This window comes from Ochotona curzoniae, unplaced genomic scaffold (assembly GCF_017591425.1).
Source record: "Ochotona curzoniae isolate NIBS_2020 unplaced genomic scaffold, NIBS_Ocur_1.0 patch361, whole genome shotgun sequence".
Classification (NCBI taxonomy): Eukaryota; Metazoa; Chordata; class Mammalia; order Lagomorpha; family Ochotonidae; genus Ochotona; species Ochotona curzoniae.
In genome coordinates, this window is record NW_024466930.1 from 422,577 (window position 1) to 442,867 (window position 20,291).

At 38.2% G+C, this 20,291-nt stretch overlaps 1 protein-coding gene across 1 annotated transcript; it reads left to right on the plus strand.

The window, feature by feature from the left end:
* The first annotated feature begins 7,506 nt into the window (after positions 1–7,506).
* On the plus strand, positions 7,507–8,448 carry LOC121167310 (putative olfactory receptor 2B3). Its single transcript, XM_040996760.1, has one exon. It carries the CDS (start codon positions 7,507–7,509, stop codon positions 8,446–8,448), a length of 942 nt encoding a protein of 313 aa, XP_040852694.1.
* Positions 8,449–20,291: the final 11,843 nt, after the last annotated feature.

The window sequence follows — 20,291 nt, forward strand, 5'->3', positions numbered from 1 at the left end:
AAATCTGCCTTTCCAACAAAAATAAATATCTCAGAAAATATATATTATTGGAAATCCTAGCCAGAAAAAAACCAAACAATAAATGTAAATAAAAGATGCAAATATGATGTAAAATGCCCTCTATTTGCTTGAGGATATGATTGAATACATAGAAAACCCTGTAAGTGCCACCTAAAATTTATTAGAACTAGTGACCAGAGGTGGTAAACTTGTAGGGTAAAAACAATAATAATTAACAAGAGCTGGTAGTGTCTGTTTACACTAAAATCGAGCTGCTTTTAAAAGAAATTAAGAAGGGGTCAGCTGTGGTGGAGCAGATAAAGCTGCCTACTGCAATGCTAGCATCCAATATGGACACTGTTGTTTGTTTATATCAGAAAGACATAAAGAACCCAAGCCACTCAAGACCTAGTAAACAAATAATCCAATTTCAAAACGAGCAGAGGATTTAAATAAACTCTTCTGAAACAAAGGCACACAAATAGCTTACAGAGGTGTGGGATAAAATGTCTCATCAACACCAACCACCAGGAATATGTAACTTTAAAAAGCTATACCCATCAGAATCATCTAACACAGAATATACACACATAAAAAGCACCTCACAAATTATGGAAAACAGCATTAAAAGATATTTGTTTTGGAACAAAGCTATTTTGAAGTCAATGCATAGTTTCTCCTTATATGTGTTACAGCAACTTCCTCTGTGATGCCTGGTCGGATTTATGACTTCTGCGCTCGGTGCTTCTTTTCCTGCCTCACATAAATTACTTTTCTATTATAATCCAAGATTAATCAATTATATTTATTTGTGGTATTGTGTTGTGTTTATACCAATGCCTTTGAGACACTAATCCCATTTCAAATGAGCAATCTAGAAAATTCAAATACGAATTCAAATGATCAACATGCATAAAAAGTGCTCGACATCACTAATCATTTCTGCCTACTATCAAGATAATAAAATAATACAAGTACATTAAGGCTTTGAAGAAATGAGAATCCTTGCACATTTTTGGTGAAAATCTAAGCTAGTACAACCAGTATTAAAAACAGTGCAGAAATTCCTCCAAATTTTCAAGTAGAGCTACCATATAATCTAGCATTCTCATTTCTAGGTGTGTCCAAAGGAAACAAAAATCAACATGCCAGAGTGTCTGCATGTCCCATTCATGGCAGCAATATTCACAATAGTAACATATGGAATCAACCTAAGTATCCACCAACAGACAAATTAGTAAAAACAAAAATGTGCGGTATGCACACAATAGAATATTATTAGCTTTTTAAAAAAAGATTTATTTATTTATTGGAAAGTCAGATATACAGAGAGGAGGAGAGACAGAGAGGAAAATCTTCCGTCGAGGACTTTAACCACTAGGCCATGCCACGGGGCCCTATTATTAGCTTTTTAAAATTAAAGAAATCCTAGCACTTAGAATGACATGGTTGAATCTGGATGAGACTGTTAAGCAAAATAAGTCAAGCACACAAGAGTAAATATTGCATGATCTGACCCATACGTGAAAATGTATAAAAATTAATCCTGTAGAAAGAAATGTTATGGACTGTGAGTGCGATCACACCAGACATGTCTAAGGTTTATTAAGGAGTCTTTATTAACCAAGCTTGGTGATAACAGAACATACTAGAAATAGCAGATCACAAGTCCATATGGCAATCCAACCAATCATAATCCAACCAAACATAATCCAAAGAGGAACAAATGGTCATTATCCTCAAGTCCATCCATTAAGCTGAAGACCTATGTCCCAGCTTCCCCAACAATATGTTATCCTAAGAGACATGCATCGAATAACCTGGACACACTTCCAAAGCTGCAGACATTCACCTTTCCCTGGCTTCTCTGCCCACATTCCATTACTGCTAGGTCTCACCGCTCCTGGAACTCCTGATAGCACACAAACCAGAAACAATATTATTATAACCATTTTCTCATCTAAGCAGTACACAGGGACCATGCTCAGGGGATTACCTGTCCTGGGTCAGCCAGCAGTGGAGGTGCCAGAGTAACAGAAGCATCTGACCAGATAGAGAGAGTGAGCCCCTGGCTTCATGGGCCTTTTAAAGGGGCTTGTGAGGGGAGTGGTTACACAACAATGCAATACCATCCCCTCTCAGTTGATAGGTGAGTCACAGGTGGGCAGGAGGGAATACCTAAGTGTTGTGGGCTAAGGAGTTGATTAGTGCTCATTGGGATGGGCAGGAACAGGAACTGGGCTTGCAGCTGAAAACACCTAGACTAATTGGACTCATCTGTATCCAATATCCTGGCTAAATTAGGACATGGGGGGAAAAGTATACAAGGAGAGCTGAAGCGGCAATAAAGTCAGACTTCGAGACTTTGCAGAGACGTCTACCATCACTGGCTGCACTCCGTAACAAAAATAATGTAATGGTTATCCCTACAAGCTAGTCAGCTGAGGATAAATGAGATGGATGTCAAGGAGCTGTTAGTCAAAGGATGCAAATTTTTTTAAAAAAAGATTTATTTTATTTTTATTATAAAGTCAGATACACAGAGAGGAGGAGAAATAGAGAGGAAGATCTTCCGTCTGATGATTCACTCCCCAAGTGAGCACAACAGCCAGTGCTGTGCCGATCCGGAGCCAGGAACTTCCTCCAGGTCTCCCACACGGGTGCAGGGTCCCAAAGTATTCAGCCATCCTCCACTGCTTTCCCAGGCCACAAGCAGGGAGCTGGATGGGAAGTGGAGCTTCCAGGATTAGAACCAGTGCCCATATGGGATCCGGGCGCGCTCAAGGCGAGGACTTAAGCCACTAGGCCACGCCACTGGGCCCAAAGTATGCAAAATTGCACTTAGATAGGAGGAAAAAGTTGAAAGCATCTATTTGTATAGCATAATTACCTTAGTTAATCATGGTATACTCATGTTTTTGAAATGTACTTAGAGTGGATTTTAAATATTTCCATCAAAAGATATTAACTATGTGAGCTAATTAATGTGTTGTCTAGTTAGATCCAGCTTTTCCACAATGTACATTTACTTTCCAGTATTATGCCGAATGCAATAAGCAGTTTTCCTTGTCAGTTTTAAGATTTATAAAATTGATTTGAAAAATACACTATAAGAGCAAATATAGAAAACATTTTACTCTGTATTACATATAGTATAAAATGACAAATTAAAACATTTATTTAGTAAGCAAAAATTGAGAAGGTATATATCAACTATTAAATCACGAAAGATCTTAATATAGTTATAACAACCACACTTAGAAAATGTTCTCTCATTAAAGTATTACCCTCTATGCAGAAGTTTATAATTTTTAAGAATACATAATATAAAAAGAAAAATAAACACATTTAAAATGCTGGGTTTTTTGAGGCATTAATACTCAATCTAATCACAGTTTTTTTAACATTCCACTAAACTTCAGTTATAAATATTAAGTTATAAACTGCGTAAGAAGCTATTGTAAAATTATTCCCTTTTCAATCCCATATTATGTCTACATGTTCTGTCCTAATGTATTAATGCTAACCCTGAACTTCAGTGTGTTTAAGAATGCACATTATGTGATCTTCTATGAATTAAATTTTTATCAGCAGATATCTGAAAGGTAAGTCCAAAAATACTCATTGGAAAAAACAATGAGTAATAGAAGATTCTCAAAGACATCACCAGAATGCTTTCTGTTTGAGCTTACAGGAAATTTAGAGTTATATGTTCATTAGCACTGTGTCCTCTCAATTAAACAATCTTAAGCTTATTTGTCACAGTTTATGTTTTGTAGCTATAACTGTCACCATGGTTTTATAATTTGTACACCACCTATGTACCAATATCGTGTTACAAGTGCAGTTGGGAGTACATTTCCTTTTTTGCATCTCTGGACACAATGACCAATTAAACTTCGGGGACTCTAAAGTCCCTGGGGCCAAAACAGAGGATACAGCATTGTATGGATAGCAGACCCCCAACTGGTATTTATACCAGTTGGATTATTTAAAGTTACAATTTTCCTCACGTCCAGTCTGTGAACTCAGCTTCTCATTGTAGAGATCCATTTGGAATCTAATGAATGAAGTCAACATCCATCAGAAAATGCCCAAGTGACTGAAGCTAATATTCACAATTCACTTTCAACTCGCCATACAAGCTTCCCTTATGTATTTTCTTGATGAATTACAAACATCATTTCTTCCTTCGTGAGTGAGCAAAAAGATGCTACAAGGACTGAAAGTTCCAAGAATCACTGTGTTTATCCACCTGTGTTTGGACCAGACCACCTTCCAAACATGGCATGAAGAAAGGCAGGAATATCTCCTCACTTAGAAAAAAGGTGAGTGCTGGGTGTGTGCTACAAAAATGAGTGTCATATGAGAGGGAAGCATCTTCCAGCATCATGTTATCCATATGTTTGCTACTAGGTTGTGACAGATTACAGTGTTCCATTAGCTTCCTGGGGACCAATTCTTCCTAATCTTTCATGCTTTTGTATCTATGCTCATATTGTGTCTAAAGTCATCAACAGGACTTTTCAGGTTAAAAAAAAAAAAAAAACAGCCTTACATGAGATTTTCTTAATTCATGTAAGATGTGTAAATAGGAAAAGCAACAGGTGATGGTGAAACCAATTATCTCATCAAAGGGCAAATTTATTTTTCTGATAACAAAAACGAGAAATGGGTAGATAAGTTGACACCAATGCCATATAAATCATGTAGAACAGTCGAGGATATGAAAAAATAGAAGCAGAAAAAAAAAATAGCTGCTAGGGCAAACTTTTGCTCAGTGAGTAACAGGCAGCATAGAATTCCCACATCCCATACTGGATCTACTGCACTCAACTCCCACCTTCAGTTCCAATTCTTACTGCAATGCTCCCTTGGAGGCAACAGGTGATGGCTCAAGCACTTACATCTCTTACACCCACATTCGAAACCCAAATCGAATTCCAGTCTGCTGACTTCAGCCAGGCCACACTCCTACTGTTGTGGACATTTCGAGAAAATGGTGGATGAGAAATATCTTTGTCTGCCTATCAAATTAAACAGGAAGCATAAAAAAGGAAAAAATGTAATAATATTCCTTTCCTTACTAGTTGTTCATTCTTCCTTCTACGTGGGAGCTAACATTTAAAACAAGGAAAAAAAAGGAATGTCTGCGTGCATCACTATTGCTACAAATATAATTGTGTAAAACTTTGTTTTATGCCTTTATCAAATCAATAGTTAAGAATTAACACACGACTGTTATTTTAATCACCTATGATTACTTTAAAGTTGACTGTTTGTGAGTGAAATGGTCATGTTTCCATTCAATATTCTCTATAACTGTTGTCTGTGTTCTAAGTAAGTCAGGTCTTACTGCTTTTTACTCGCTGAACTTTTTATTCAGTGGAGTATTAAGCCTGTTTTCTGTAATGTAAATTCAAAATATGTTTTCCCAAAATTTTTCTTAAAGGGGAAGAAGGGGAGAAAGAAGAGTTGGAGAGAATTACCTCGCATTTTAAAATCTATGTGAATACTCAAAAATATCTGATCTGATAAACTCTTGTATCCTGCAGCTGAAGGGTTATCACTGCTATTTACCAAGAACTAATCTAGATGTAGCACAAATCCAAAATTAAAGTCACACACAATGAGAGGAGTTACAAATTTTACAATCAGCTTTGTTCATGATCGTATATACTTTACATTGTCACGCTATATTTCACATATCACTGTTTCTTACTCCAGAAAAGATTTCTCATTTTGTATCAAGATATTCCAATCAACCCTATTTTATCTCCTTTCTGAAGTATATTTTACAGAACTCTCTATTGCTGTACTTTTAAGCAGTGTATGTTTTCTCAAATTCATTGCATTTAACCACACAAAGCAGACATAAAACTTGAGTGTACTTAGGCCATCTGATTAAATAACTGACAACTTTCACAAACTGAAAGAACTAAAACTCAATATGCTATGTTTGGTGTTTCAGTGTGTCAATTTAAAATAGCTTATGTTGTAAGAAGTAATTCTTGTTGTGTTATTTATTCGTTAGAAAAAAATATTTTGAAAATTTATTGGAAAAAAAAATCAAAAGTTAAACTTATATTGCCACAAAAAAATCAAAGACAATACTTAGATTTTTCATAATATGCACTTTTGCTAAAACTTTTAAAAAAGATTTATTTGTTTTTATTGGAAAGGTAGATTTACAGAAAGAAGGAGACAGAAAGATCTTCCCTCTGCTAGTTCACTCCACAAATGGAACTGAGTCAATCTGAAACCAGGAGCCTTTGGGCCATCATCCACTGCTTTTCCCGACCATAAGCAGGGAGTTGTAAGTAAAGTGGGAACAGCTGGGACAGGAACCAGCACCATATGAGGTCCTAGCACACTGAGAGTGAGAATTTAGTCGCTGAGCCACTGCACTAGGCCCTTCCTAAAACTTTTTAAGACTCTCCATATGTGTTGATTTCAGTTATTGGTACATAAAAAAAAAAAAAAAAACTTTGCTGTTACATCTTATCCATTTTCCATGAAATGTTTGAAAAATCCTCATGGTAAAAAGAAAGAGGGATCTTAAATGTGGGATCCGAGTCTTGCCATCACCATTAATAAGCATGAACATTATTTATTCTTACTGTGTCACAGTAACAATGCAACTTAGCATGTGTCATTAATCAGGCTTTGGGGGAGAGTTAGCAAAGAGAGGTTTTAGACACCGAGAAACGTCTCTTACTCAACCTGGTCTAATGAAGGTTAAGTCATCCATGTTCCTACTGTCACCCAGGCCGTTGCAGAGCAGACGACATCCCCTGCGATCATCACTATCACTCCATATCACAGGTAAGGTATGCGTTCATTAACCTGAAATAAAAACTTTGTACCCACAGTGGCTCTTTGGAAGGGACATACACAAAACCTTTAAACAAAGCATGCAATTCAAAATACTAAAGATACTACTGAAACAATCAATTACATATTTATTACAGATTCAGAAACTCTTTATTATTACCCCTTTATTACTCAGAATTTTTAGCCTAAATTAAGTGTAATTTAACTAAGAATTGTTATCTATAATAACTGTTTATGAGTGGGAGGTAATTTGGGAATGGAAGAGGAGGAATTCCAGAACCTATGGAACTGTATCATAAAATAATAAAATAACAAAACAAAAAGTTTATGAATGAGGATAGGTTTAGATGAGAGAATACAAAGTATACTCCATACTTCTAATTTTCAATGCTTTTGTATGCATATATTTTCATATTAGATGGCATCTAATGCAACCATTTACTTTAAAATAGCAACTGGAAATAGAGAAGCTATTTTTTATACTGTAAGCTTAGAAAATATGGTATTTAACAAGGCTCCATTTAATTCACTCTAAGATATGTTTTTTTTTTTTTGCTGAAGGATTCATTATAATTACTTTAAACTAAATTTGGTTCCAATAAGAGTATTCATTAAACATTTATGTTGGCTGTTTTCCTATATCATTTTTAGGTGTGAAAATAAAGAATCATCATGAATTGGGCAAATGAGAGCTCTTCAAAAGAGTTTATACTGCTTGGCTTTTCAGACAGGCCCTGGCTGCAAATGCCTCTTCTTGTGGTCTTGGTAATATCCTATTCATTCACCATCTTTGGCAATGTGTCCATCATGATGGTGTGCATTCTGGATCCCAAACTTCACACACCCATGTATTTCTTCCTCACTAATCTCTCCATCTTAGATCTCTGTTATACCACAACTACAGTCCCTCAGATGTTAGTGAATATTTGCCGCAACAAAAAGACCATCAGCTATGGTGGTTGTGTGACACAGCTCATCATTTTCCTGGCCCTGGGAGCTACTGAATGTCTCCTCCTCGCAGTTATGTCTTTTGACAGATTTGTGGCAATTTGCAGACCCCTCCACTACGTAGTCATTATGAATCAAAGGCTGTGCCTGAGGATGGCAGCTTTCTCCTGGTTCACCGGCTTCAGCAACTCCGTGTTGCAGTCTTGCTTGACTCTTTACAGGCCACGCTGTGGTCATCGGGAAGTGGACCACTTCTTCTGTGAGGTCCCTGCCCTTCTCAAGTTGTCCTGTGCTGACACTAAACCTATTGAGGCTGAGCTCTTTTTCTTTAGTGTATTAATTCTGCTCATCCCAGTAACATTAATCCTCATCTCCTACAGCTTCATAGCTCGAGCAGTATTGAAAATCAAATCAGCAGAAGGGCGGCGGAAAGCTTTTGGGACATGTGGATCACACATGATTGTGGTGTCTCTCTTTTATGGAACAGCCATCTACATGTACCTGCAACCACCTTCATCCACCTCGAAAGACTGGGGGAAGATGGTTTCCCTCTTCTATGGAATCATCACACCCATGTTGAACCCCCTCATCTACAGTCTCCGAAATAAAGACATAAAGGAGGCCTTCAAGAGGGTGATGTCAAGAATCTTTTTCTATAGGAAATAAGAGGATGATGAAAATTTCAGTTTTTACTCTTGAAAATGATAACATTTGAACTGATTTTTTTCCCATGCTGATGTTATTTCATTGAATTCTTTCAACAATGAGGAAACTCTTTCTCTCTACAGAAAATAATGCTGTTACCAAATTATATATTTTTAAAGTTAAAAATTTGGTTGACATTTAGAAGTCCAATATATGAGTTTTTTGAGGCGACTCATTTTAATTTCAAAAGCCTTGGATACTTTACCTTCCCATTTGTATACATATTTTTCTAAGTCATATTACTTATCTTCTTGGTAAGCTATTTATTTCCAAAAAGTAACCTGTCATTGTTTTATATTGCATAAATTGGTTTCATGGTGACAGTTTTCTCTGATGAGTCTCATCAGAACTTTGCATAATGGATCTACTGGCAGTGAGAGTGTTGTTTCCAGATGTTGTAACTCAGCACAAATACAGATGTCGTCCCGCCTTTTTGGCTTTGAAAATGTAGGATTCAGATAAACATCTGCACAGAAATAGTTTTTCAATCATTTCATTGAGTCACTTGTCGTAACAAAATGCATCCCAAAACTGTCCTAAGCATGTAATGTATGCGCTTTTAAACCAGCTAAGTATTTCACTTTTAAAACCTCAAGTGTCAGTTGAGTTTCATTTGTTCTTCTAACATTTATTCTTTTTTCTTCCTTTTGTTCAGTTCCTTACTTGTCTCAATTTCTATTCCAGGAAGTAGAATTTCTGCTAATTATAAAGTCAATTGATTACAGAATATGTTAATGAGACTCTTTTTTATAATGATCATAATTTGTTATATGAGCAAGTATACACAATTTAAGTAGCTAAAAATTGAATCCATTTAATTATATTTTTGTACTGTTGAATGTTTGCATTTGTTTTGACTATTACAAATACTATCACAAAGAATGCAAAACATAATAATCTGTGTCTCGTTGCAAACATATATTCTTTATCTCAGACCGTAAAATGTTTTGAAGACCTAAGATGTCAACATATAGTGCCAAATTTTTCCACAAAAGTTGCTATATTTCATATTCCCACAAAAACTGGGCATCATAAATGAGAATATCTGGTTCATGTATATTTGAAAGCTCAGAGTTTTCATTATTTGAGTTATTTTCCAGCTTTAGATACAGAAAAATTATCACTTGGTACTTTTTTGGGTGTATATGCTTTACAGATTATTTGTTTTTGTTGTTATTAGAAAGTCAGTTATAAATAAAGAAGATTTGGGAAGAGAAATATCTTCTATTTGTGATTCACCCACAAATGGTCACAATGACCAAATTGAACTGGTCTGAAGCCAGTGGTCAGGACCTTCTTCAGTCCTCCCATGTGGCACAGCTGTTTTCCCAGGACAAAAGCAGAATGCTATTTTGGAAGTAGAGCAGCCAGGACTCGAACTGGTACCCACATGAAATACCGGCACCACAGACCGAGGATTAGCCTATGTGCCGCCATGCTGTCCACCAAAGTCATATATTTTTAATAATTTAGATAAATGTGGGATGTTAGTAAATAACTTATTCTCGCCTTCCAGGGAGATAGTAAAATTATACCTTCCTTCCACATTAATTATAGTCCTAATTGCTTAATCTAATTTGCCAATAAAATGTGAGCGAAACTGAAGTGAGTCACTTACTGGTGAGGCTAAGATGTAACACACATTCTGCAATGTTCTATATTTCTCTTTGCCAATCAAGTCAATTTTCCAGATAGGGGTCCTTATTTAGCTTTCATGTAGATTGAGAATAACGTCAAATACTACTCCACCTTGTGGACTAACATTTGGCCTGGAGGATGACACAGATGGGGCAATCAGAGACCTGAGGGTTCATGACCAGGTAAGGAATGACTTCTAAGGGAGTTCCATGAACAAGCCCACTGTACCTGAAGTGCTGGATCACAGAACCCACGAGTGAGAGTTGTAACAGGGAATGGGTAATGTGAGGCTGGTCTGTGGGGCATTATCTGGGCTCACTCATGTGGAACAACAATCTGTTGGCATGTGCAAGATCTGTGGCTAGGAACAGTCCATATTAGGGAAATGCCCAAGCTAGATTGGGATTCCCACTGGCAAGAACAAGAGCCAGAATAGGGGTAGTGGGCTGGGCCAGACATGGCTGCAGTCTCCCTTGCAATGGGTGGGGACTGAATCTGATGAGTGCCAGATTGGGCTAGACTCCAGCATTCGCTTATAATCATCAGAAACAGGGTGGGTGTATAATGGGCTAGGTTAGGTCCCATCTTCCACTGAACTACATGAGGGCTGTGTCTGGGTATGGACCACGTATGGTTGGGCTACAACATCCAACAGTAAAAACTGGATTGGGTTTGGGCCAGTTGGGCAAGGACACTGTTCCTGCCAAAACAAGAGGTGGACAAAGTCAACCTTGGCCAAGGACCCATTTGTGTATGCAAGATCTGCCACAGGGACATGACATGACAAAGGAAACTCCATGAGCCTTGAAAGCAGGGGATGTGGTAGGGCCACCTGCTTCATGGATGCTGGGCCCATAAGCCATGCTGGTTGGAGGTTTGGCAGTATTCAGGTCATCTGGCCCAGACCCTTGGGCCCACCTGCAGGTGGGTGATGGGTCCATTAGCCCCAGGATTGGCAAGTCCGGTGGGCCCAGGTCCTTAAGCCTACCTGCGCAGTGGGTACTAGGTCCAAGAGTTCCTTGGGTGGAGGCTCTGGAGGAGACTGGGTAGTATGGCCCAGGTCCATGGACCCTGCTGCTCAATCAATACAAGGCAATTGAGCCCCATGAATGAGGGTTCCAATGGGGCCCAAGTCACTTTGACCAGGTCCTTGGGCCTGTCTGCACAGTGGATTCCAGGTCCATGAGCCCCTGGAGCAAGGGTTCTCTAGGGGCCAGGCTCTGCTTCTTGGGCCCACCTGCATGAACTAGTTCTCCTCAAAGGAAAATATGGAGTAGTGGACGCTGGCTCAGATCCAAATAGAGAAGATGGCAGCCCATTGGAGTCTTCAAAAACTTTTGTTGCCATAACAGAGAAAAGAGAATAGAACAGACTAGACAGCTACCCCAATCCAAATATAACAGCAAATATTTGGGTGAAAGGAGTCTCTAAGGTGGACTGTGTTCCTTCATCCTTGGATTACCAAGATCAACAACATTTAAGAACTATGAAAAACACCTGGGCAGAACCCAGAGTGTACACCACGTCAGAACTCTGGGTTGGTATTGGGTGGCTGTTCCCCATCTCTGGGTGCTGGGACAGTTGGGGGGTTCGGTGTGGCTTCTACCCTGGTCTTCCTCCTCCCCTCAGATATGGCAAAAAGAATGGAAAACTTGGAAACAATGACCACACCCACTTTTCCCTGATCCTCAATCCTTCCCACCCTGATCAACTATGTAAGCATCATCTAAAATAATTTTTTTAAAAAATTAAAGAAATTAAGCTTACACTCATTTTCTAGAAAAGAAAAGCAAGATTTTAAAATTAAGTGAATTTCTTGAAGTTATACAACTAATTAGGTTGAATTGGAATTGGGACTTATATTTTTCTTACAGTGTAGTATCACTTTTCATAACATTATTTTGCTTTTTTCTTTATGTTGAATCTCAGATCACAGTACAAACTACACAGTAATAATGATTGGTTATAACATTCTGTGGGCTTGATTCTTACAGGAATATTATATGCTGAAAAATGTAAAAAGGAAGCTAATATAGCTACATCCAAAGATACTTTCTTAAGTTCAATTTGTAAACCCTTTTTACAAAATATTCATTCTTTCCTAGCATCAACATATTTCTGAGTTTCAATCACAAATAATATTTCCTTCTATAGGACTGTATCAAAAGTTTTAAAAATGCAACTTGTTGAGTAAAAATATCTCCTCATTTGTAGTTATTTTAATCATTTATTCAAAATTTTTCTAAAAGAATTTCTACATTAAAATGGCATTTGATTCACACACAAAAAGATATTGAAACCAGGTTCGTAGGGGGAAAAACAACTCAGAATTAGTTTAACAAAAAAGTGAAAGATCTGTGTACTGAAAGTGTAAGATATAGATTACAGAAGCTAAAGAAGATACAAATGAATGGACAGTTTGTCCATGTTCACAGGTTGGAGGGGTAAATATTGTACAAACACCTGCTGTGCTTTGAATGTCTACACACCCTAAACTCAAGAATCTAGTGTCAAAGCATGTTACTTGTATTGAAATTAGAAAATGTAATCCAATTATGGTATTTAGAGATGGGAACTTCGGGAAGTGATTAGATTAGATTGTATCATTAAAACGGAGGCCACAATATCAAACCCTTGCTTTACAACCATCAGGACAGACAAATAGCAGAGCTGCATGCTTCCTAAATCTTTTATGATGCCCTCTGCCTCTTGGGAATTATGCCAGAAATAAATCTACCACCAGATGGGGCTCCTAGACCATGCACTTCCAGAACCATGAACCCAAATAATTCTTAGTAAATATAGGTTGCCTCAGGTATTTTGTTAAAGTAATGAGAAGCTGATTAATATATAAAATATGTTCCATAAAAGCAGTTGTTTGTCACAATCATAATGAGAAATGGAGGGATCTTTGGAGTTAATTTCTGGAAACAGTTTGGAGGACTTTAAAGGAGCCAGGTAGAGAAAGCTTAGGATGCTCTAAGTGGAGCCTAATGCGTAATTCTGGTGACTGTGCAGAAGATCATAGTAACAGTTGAAATGTGGGCAATACCAAAACATTCTTCACGGAACTGGATACAATGATTCAAAAGTTCATCTGGAAACACAAAAAACCACGAATAGCTAGAAAACCATCCTGAAAAATAAGAAGTTAGCAGGGGGAATCACAATCCCGGACCTCTGGACATACTATAGAGCAGTGGTTATCAAAACAGCCTGGTACTGGCACAAAGACAGAAAGGAAGATCAATGGAATAGAATAGAAGCACCAAAAGGGAACCAACACAGATACAGCCAATTAATCTTTGACAAAAAGACCAATGACAATTCAAGCAAATGGGAAGGCCTCTTTAGTAAATGTTGTTGGGACAACTGGCTGATAGCCTGCAGAAACAAAAAGATAGATCCACATCTATCACCATACACTAAGATCCAATCTACATGGATAAAAGACCTAAACCTACATCCAGAAACCTTCAAACTCTTGCAAGAAAATGTAGGAAATACCCTGCAAGACCTAGGAGTAGGTCCCGACTTTCTAAGAAGGACACCAAAAGCAATAGCAGTTGAGAACAGAATAAACAAATGAGACCTCATCAAACTAAGAAGCTTCTGTACAGCAAGGGAAACAATCAACAAAGTAAAAAAGCAACCCACAGAGTGGGAGAAGATCTTTGCACACGATATAGGCGATAGGGGGCTAATTTCCAGGATATACAAAGAACTTCAAAACAACCAAAAAACCAAAACAAACAAGCCACTCAAGAAATGGGCACGGGAAATGGGCAAACATTTCACAAAGGAACAAGTCCAAATGGCAAGCAAACATATGAAAAAATGTTCCAGCTCCCTAGCAATAAGGGAAATCCAAATTAAAACATCGATGAGGTACCACCTAACACCAGTAAGATTGGCCCACATAAACAAGAACACCAACGACGCTTGCTGGCGAGGATGCGGGGAAAAGGGAACCCTACTCCACTGCTGGTGGAGCTGCAAATTGGTACAGCCTTTATGGGAATCAGTCTGGAGAACACTCAAACAACTCAAAATCTGCATACCATATGACCCAGCAATAGCACTCCTAGGAATATATTCAAAACACCTGTTTTACGACAAACCAACATGCATCCCTATATTCATTGCAGCACAATCAGTAATTGCAAAAACATGGAAGCAACCGAAATGCCCATCACCAGAAGATTGGATAAGAAAGCTTTGGTTCATCTACTCCATGGAATACTACTCAGCTATTAAAAAAAACAAAATGCAGTTCTTTGTGGCTAAATGGGCACAACTGGAAACTATAATGCTAAGGGAAATGAGCGAATCCCAAAAGGTTAGATACCACATGTTTGCCTTGATTTAACCTGTAATTTTTTCTTGTTTGGTTGTTTGTTATTTTTTGAACCTGTCATTGATACTGTCTCAACCCAGATGTTTCGAAGAAGGGAACTTGCATTATTTTTAACATATTGTTTACCCAATACTATGTCAATTAATTCCATAATGTTGTATATTGATACTGAGGCCTTGTTGGGGCTTTTAACTGACCGGATCTTTACTCTGTTAGACCTATCTTCAGACCAGAGAAGGTCTCCCCAAGAGGCCACTGAACTTATCTGGACAATAAGATGCTGAACTTTATGCTAGGCATGTGTTTGCAAGCAATGAATCTCAACTGAACTTGAACTATGGTTATGCAACAAGGTGGAGGAATCCACCATGGGGGGAGGGGTATAGGAGGGGTGGGGGGATTCCCCAGCGCCTATAAAACTGTACTACATAATACAATGTAAGCAACAATTAAAAAAAAAAAAGAAATGTGGGCAATAAAGACCACGCTGAAGGTTTCACATGCAAATACTAAGAAAGAGTTAACTATCTCTTAGTGACAGCAACCTAGGTGTATTACATCCATGCCAAGAGATTATGGAAGACCAGACTTGAAAAGATGAACTAGCTTATTTGATGAGGGGTATTTTAAAACAGGAAAACATTTATACTGTGGCATGGATATTACTGGTTAGCTTTAGCCAGCTTTTTAATGAGAATCAACAGAAAAAAAAATGAATCAGAGAGGCCTGATCAGAGAAGGAACAAAGAAAATCATGTTTGGGATAGGAGTGACCTCCTAATGAGATCAGTGAAGGTAAAAGAGGGTCATGTTAAAACTAACATGACAATGGGCAAAAGGCTTCAAGGCAGACCATCCTACATCAGGCCCAGATGGCAAGGTCAAAATCCTTCCACAGCTCCATTGAACATTTGCTGCAAGAACATTTTCATCTTCCTGCATTCAGCCAGTGAGGCACTCCACAGCTCAAGTGGACACAAATTCGCCTTGTGCTGGTAGAAACTTTGCTCTGGCATCCATCTAACTTTGATCTGGTAGATACTCAAAGTGCAAGAGTTGTGGGGTCATGATGGCATCCACAGAGATCTCAAAGGAAAGTCTGGAAATCCAAGTAAGTTTGTTGCATAGTTGGCGCTCAAGCAAGGAACCTGCGGTAGGCGATGGGTAGCAAGGAAAAGCCACTGATCGTCATGAAGCAGTAGAGAGTGACCAGGTCGGCAGAAACCAAAAGAGTCAGAATCATGCAGTCATGATAAGTCATGCCTTGAATAATATCTGGTTCTCAAACTCATGCAGCCTTTAAATCCTCAAATCATTCAAAGTACTAAGAATGTGAGAGAAAAAAACTCAATTATTATGGTGATTAGGAGTTGGACTTAGTGGCAAGTTCTGTGGCAACTTATTCAGGAAGCAATTCTCTCGAGAAGGTTGAATATAAAAGCTGAGTGAAGCCTACCTCCCTGTGTGCTTCCTGGCCTAACATGTGACCCATTTTTGATTTGCTCTCAACCATTGCCATGTGAGTAAAATTCCAATTGAATTTTAGAAGAAATAACTTAATTTTGTATGCTATCTTTGCTAACACTGACATTTTAACACAGTTAATTATTTTTATTCATGAATGTGTGATACCTGACTAAGGACAATATAACAGATCTGGAGCAGTAGTCTCCTGACTGCATGGTCCCAGATTTCACAGGGTAAACTCAGGTGTCTGTAGAATTTAGCTCCAACAGTCCCAGACCCCAGAGCTGAAAGACTTGAAGTGTCTCTTGCCCAGATCCCATTGTGTGGTCACTGGTTATGACAGAGATTCTAGAACAGCAAGTGCAAACCTGGATCACTGTGATGCAGACAGGGCCCTCCCCAGGCCACATGGTATAAGGACAAAAATCTCTGGTATTTATACAACAGTCATAGGTCCGGGGTTGCTGAATGCATGGGGATCATTATCCAGGTCCCTCGGTGTGGCCACAGTGGAATACAGCTCCAACAGCCCCAGTACCAGAGATGTGGGACTTGTAATGTGAGTTACTCAGGTCCCAAATGGGTATCTCAGGTTATACTAGGGATCTTTGGCAGGTGCATGCCTAGTGCGAAGAAATGTAGATAGTTCTCTCATGCAGGATCCTCCTAGAGGAACATGTGTCCCAAGGACTTACAGAACCAATAATCTTAGTAATATAGTCACAGAATGCAAGGAAGTCTACATCCAGGTCACATAGGGAAAGTGCAAGTTATACTGGGTATTGTGGGCTGATAACCACAAGCCTGAAGCAGCATTTTGCAAATAAAGCAGTCCATGGACCAGCTGCGAGTACAGGTTACTCCAGGGGATATATAACCAAGAGCGTCGGCTCTGAGCTGGGGACAACATGTACTCAGACCACCTAGCACCCTCTGCTAATACATGGAGAAAGGCGATCCTTAAGTCTGGTCTTTGTACTGTTCATCCATTTCTGTACTGACTGTGGCTAACACAGCCAATGTACTTTCCTAGATTTCATAGAAGACTCTGGGCCTTGTATCCACCAATTCCACAACAGCAGCATCCAACAGGCAGGGTTTTAGCCCCATGAAGTGCCTTGGTTCTGGCTCTAGATGCTTTGGGTGACACCAAGATTGCTGGTTGTACCCTAGAGCAGGATGAAATTTAGCAGTGGCTGTGGCATAGCAGCTGAGGTCTGGAAATTTAGGTGGGTCCATCTTTTGAAACAAAATAGTTACTTAGAATGAGTCACCTTTCTGAGTTTATAATTACTGAAGACCATGGAATTCTGTGATTGGCACTGCTGCCAGGGATGGTTGGGTTGGAAGAGCTTCCCTTTTCTCCAGAAAGGTGCTGTGGTGTGATTTATTCCTCTCTCTACACTGGCTTTTTTTTTAGAACACTCTCTATATTATCACAGTTCCTCTATTTCTTGATTGAAATTTTCATTCAGTGTAAAAACGCAACCCTGCCTTGGTAGCTGTGGTTCTCCTCTGTAGTTGAGCCAAGAACAGAGCCTCTCTACTCAGATACAAATGGACGAAAGAGTGACTCAGCTCATTGCATTGCTCTGGTCCCACAGGAAAATAATACTGACTATGACATTGTACAAGTCAAAATAGGTTCATGTGGTCCTCAGACCTAATGGCCAACAGGTTCTAGCAAGATCAGCACCAACAACAACCTAGCTATGTAGGACACCTGGTGTCTCCCTAATCCTGGGAACTACTCCAACAGGAAGTGGAAGAAAGTTTGTACAGACAATGGTGCAGCCTCAGCACGGTATCACAGGAGGTGGAGAATGGTGAGTCAGGAGCTGGGACTACAGAGACCATGGTAGAAATCTAACATAAGAACCCAGACCTGGAACTTGCTGGACAGAGTGGCACAAGTGACTGCAAACAAAGCACCATGTACCAACTGCAATAAGTAAAATCAACCTGTAGACCTGTGGGTGACACAGCTTAGAAACCTGACCCAAGGAGAAGAATCTGATAACCAGAAGTACAACGAACAAGAGCAAGAGACAAAGGCACAGTGAATATTACTGAATATTTTGCTCCCTTGCAAAGGAGTAAAACCCTATGCCAACCTCAGAGTTGACTGAGGAAGACATCAAGAAAATGATGGACATAGAATTTAAAACACTTGTTATACAGCTTCTTATCAATAACGCGAAGCGCGTAAAGCAGGCATTCAAGGAATTTAAGGAATATGTACAGTGGAATTTAAGGAAAAGTACAGTGGAAAGTCTCCAAAATGGAATGAAGGAGGCAAAAGAAAGAAGATATTTCATGTCATGAAGGGGGAAGCAAATAGAAAGCTGGAAGCAGAACTGGACCAAGTTGAAAAAAGTATTCAAGAATTGAAAGACAGTACGAAAAGGCCAAATGTAAGAGTTATGGGAGTCCCGGAAGGTGCAGAAAGAGAAACTGATATTAAAGATATATTCAATGAAATAATAAGGGAAAATTTGCCTTATCTAGAGAAAGAATTGGGAAACAAGATCCAGGAGGGACACAGAACTCCCAACAGGCCTGATCAAAAGCGATCTTCACCACGACATATGATAATCAAGCTTTCTTCAATTGAACATAAGGAAAAGATCCTTAAATGTGCATGTGAAAAACATCAATTGACATATAAAGGAATGCCAATTAAACTCACAGGAGATCTCTCACAGGAAACTCAACAGGCCAGAAGAGAATGGAGTGACATATTTCAGATTCTAAAAGCAAAAAATTGTCGACCCAGGATAACATACCCTGCAAAGCTTTACTTTGTCTTTGAAAATGAAATAAAATTCTTCCACAGTAAAGAAAAGTTGAAAGAATATGCCTCTTCCAAACCTTCCCTACAAATGATACTCAAAGATGTTCTCTTGACAGAGAAGAGAAATAGCACTCATCAAATCCAAAGGTAAATAGGAAGAACATCCCAGTAAAATAACAAGGGAAGACTAAATCAATGAACAACCCATTGCTAAAATGCCAGACCAAATTATCACCTATTTATATTCACCCTGAATATAAATTTATTAAACTCATGAATCAAACGTCTTAGATTAGCAGACTAGATTTTAAAAGAAAAAGCATCTATTTGCCTACAGGAGACTTATCTCACCAACAAAGATCAGCAGAAACTATCTCATGAATTTTGATATTTTTATTGGTTTCATCTCTTCAAAACACTTCCTTCTGATTAAATTCTTCAATGACTCATAGATCATACAGCAGCATCATTTTATTTTCTTGAAGAAGGTTCTTAATTTTCTTTTTCATTTCTTCAGCGACATGTTAGTCATTCAATCACATGTTATTTAACTTCATGGTGTTGTTAATTTCTTTTTTCTTCCTGTTGTTGATTTTGTTTTGTGGCTTTTCATTTAAGGGGATGTATAGTAGCTGTGTAATGGAGACTGTCATATCTAGTAACATGTTATTAACTTTATAGTATTGTAAATTTCTATTTTTCTTCCTGTTGCTGATTTTGTATTGTGGCTTTTCATTTAAAGGGATGTATAGTAATTGTGTAATGGAGACTATTATATCCAGATGTGAGGATACAATGCAGTATGCATCTCTATTTCCAGATCAAAGATGGACCCCCCCAATGAAACTGTTTACTATATCTTAACAATAGGATGCTGGATTCTTTGCCATTGTCCATGCCCACAATGATGGACATAAGACTGTTTATGGATAACTATGCTATAGTGATAATATGGGGGAACCCAATGAGTGGGAAGGAAATTGGGGAGGGGATAAGAGAAATTCCAGGATCTATGCAACCATATCATAAAATGATAATTAAAAAATAAATTTAAAAAATTGCAGAAATTTTTAAATGTTCAGGCTATATTATCAACATTAAATTATACCTATTGAATTAAAAAAATCTGTAACAGAAAAGACTTGTTTCCAAGCTCAATTTAGTGGATAACTAATTGTCCATTAGAAAAATTAAAAAAAAAAAACTGTACCAATTTGCTAATTCAGTTGAGATACAAGTAAGTGAGTGGCCTGTTGGAAAATTATGCCCCAGAGGTCTTGGGGCTAGCACATAAATAATGTATGCACAAAGTCTCTTAACATTTTTGCTATTGTCTTCTTGAATAAAGCATTTCTTTCTTTGACATCAGTTATTGTCCAAAAAGCTACAGCTTTGGAACACAAATTCCAGATACTACAGTTTTTATAAGAGTTTGAAAAACTGAAATGTTTTGCTTTACAATTCTGTTTCACTGAAGGACATTTATGAAAAATAAGGTAAGTAAAAACAAGGAAGCAAGAAAATCCGTTATTGAGGTCAGGTATTCAC

What these genes read in the sequence shown, in the direction of transcription:
- LOC121167310 (XM_040996760.1), top strand. Translation starts at nt 7,507, where the DNA reads ATGAATTGGGCAAATGAGAGCTCTTCAAAAGAGTTTATACTGCTTGGC.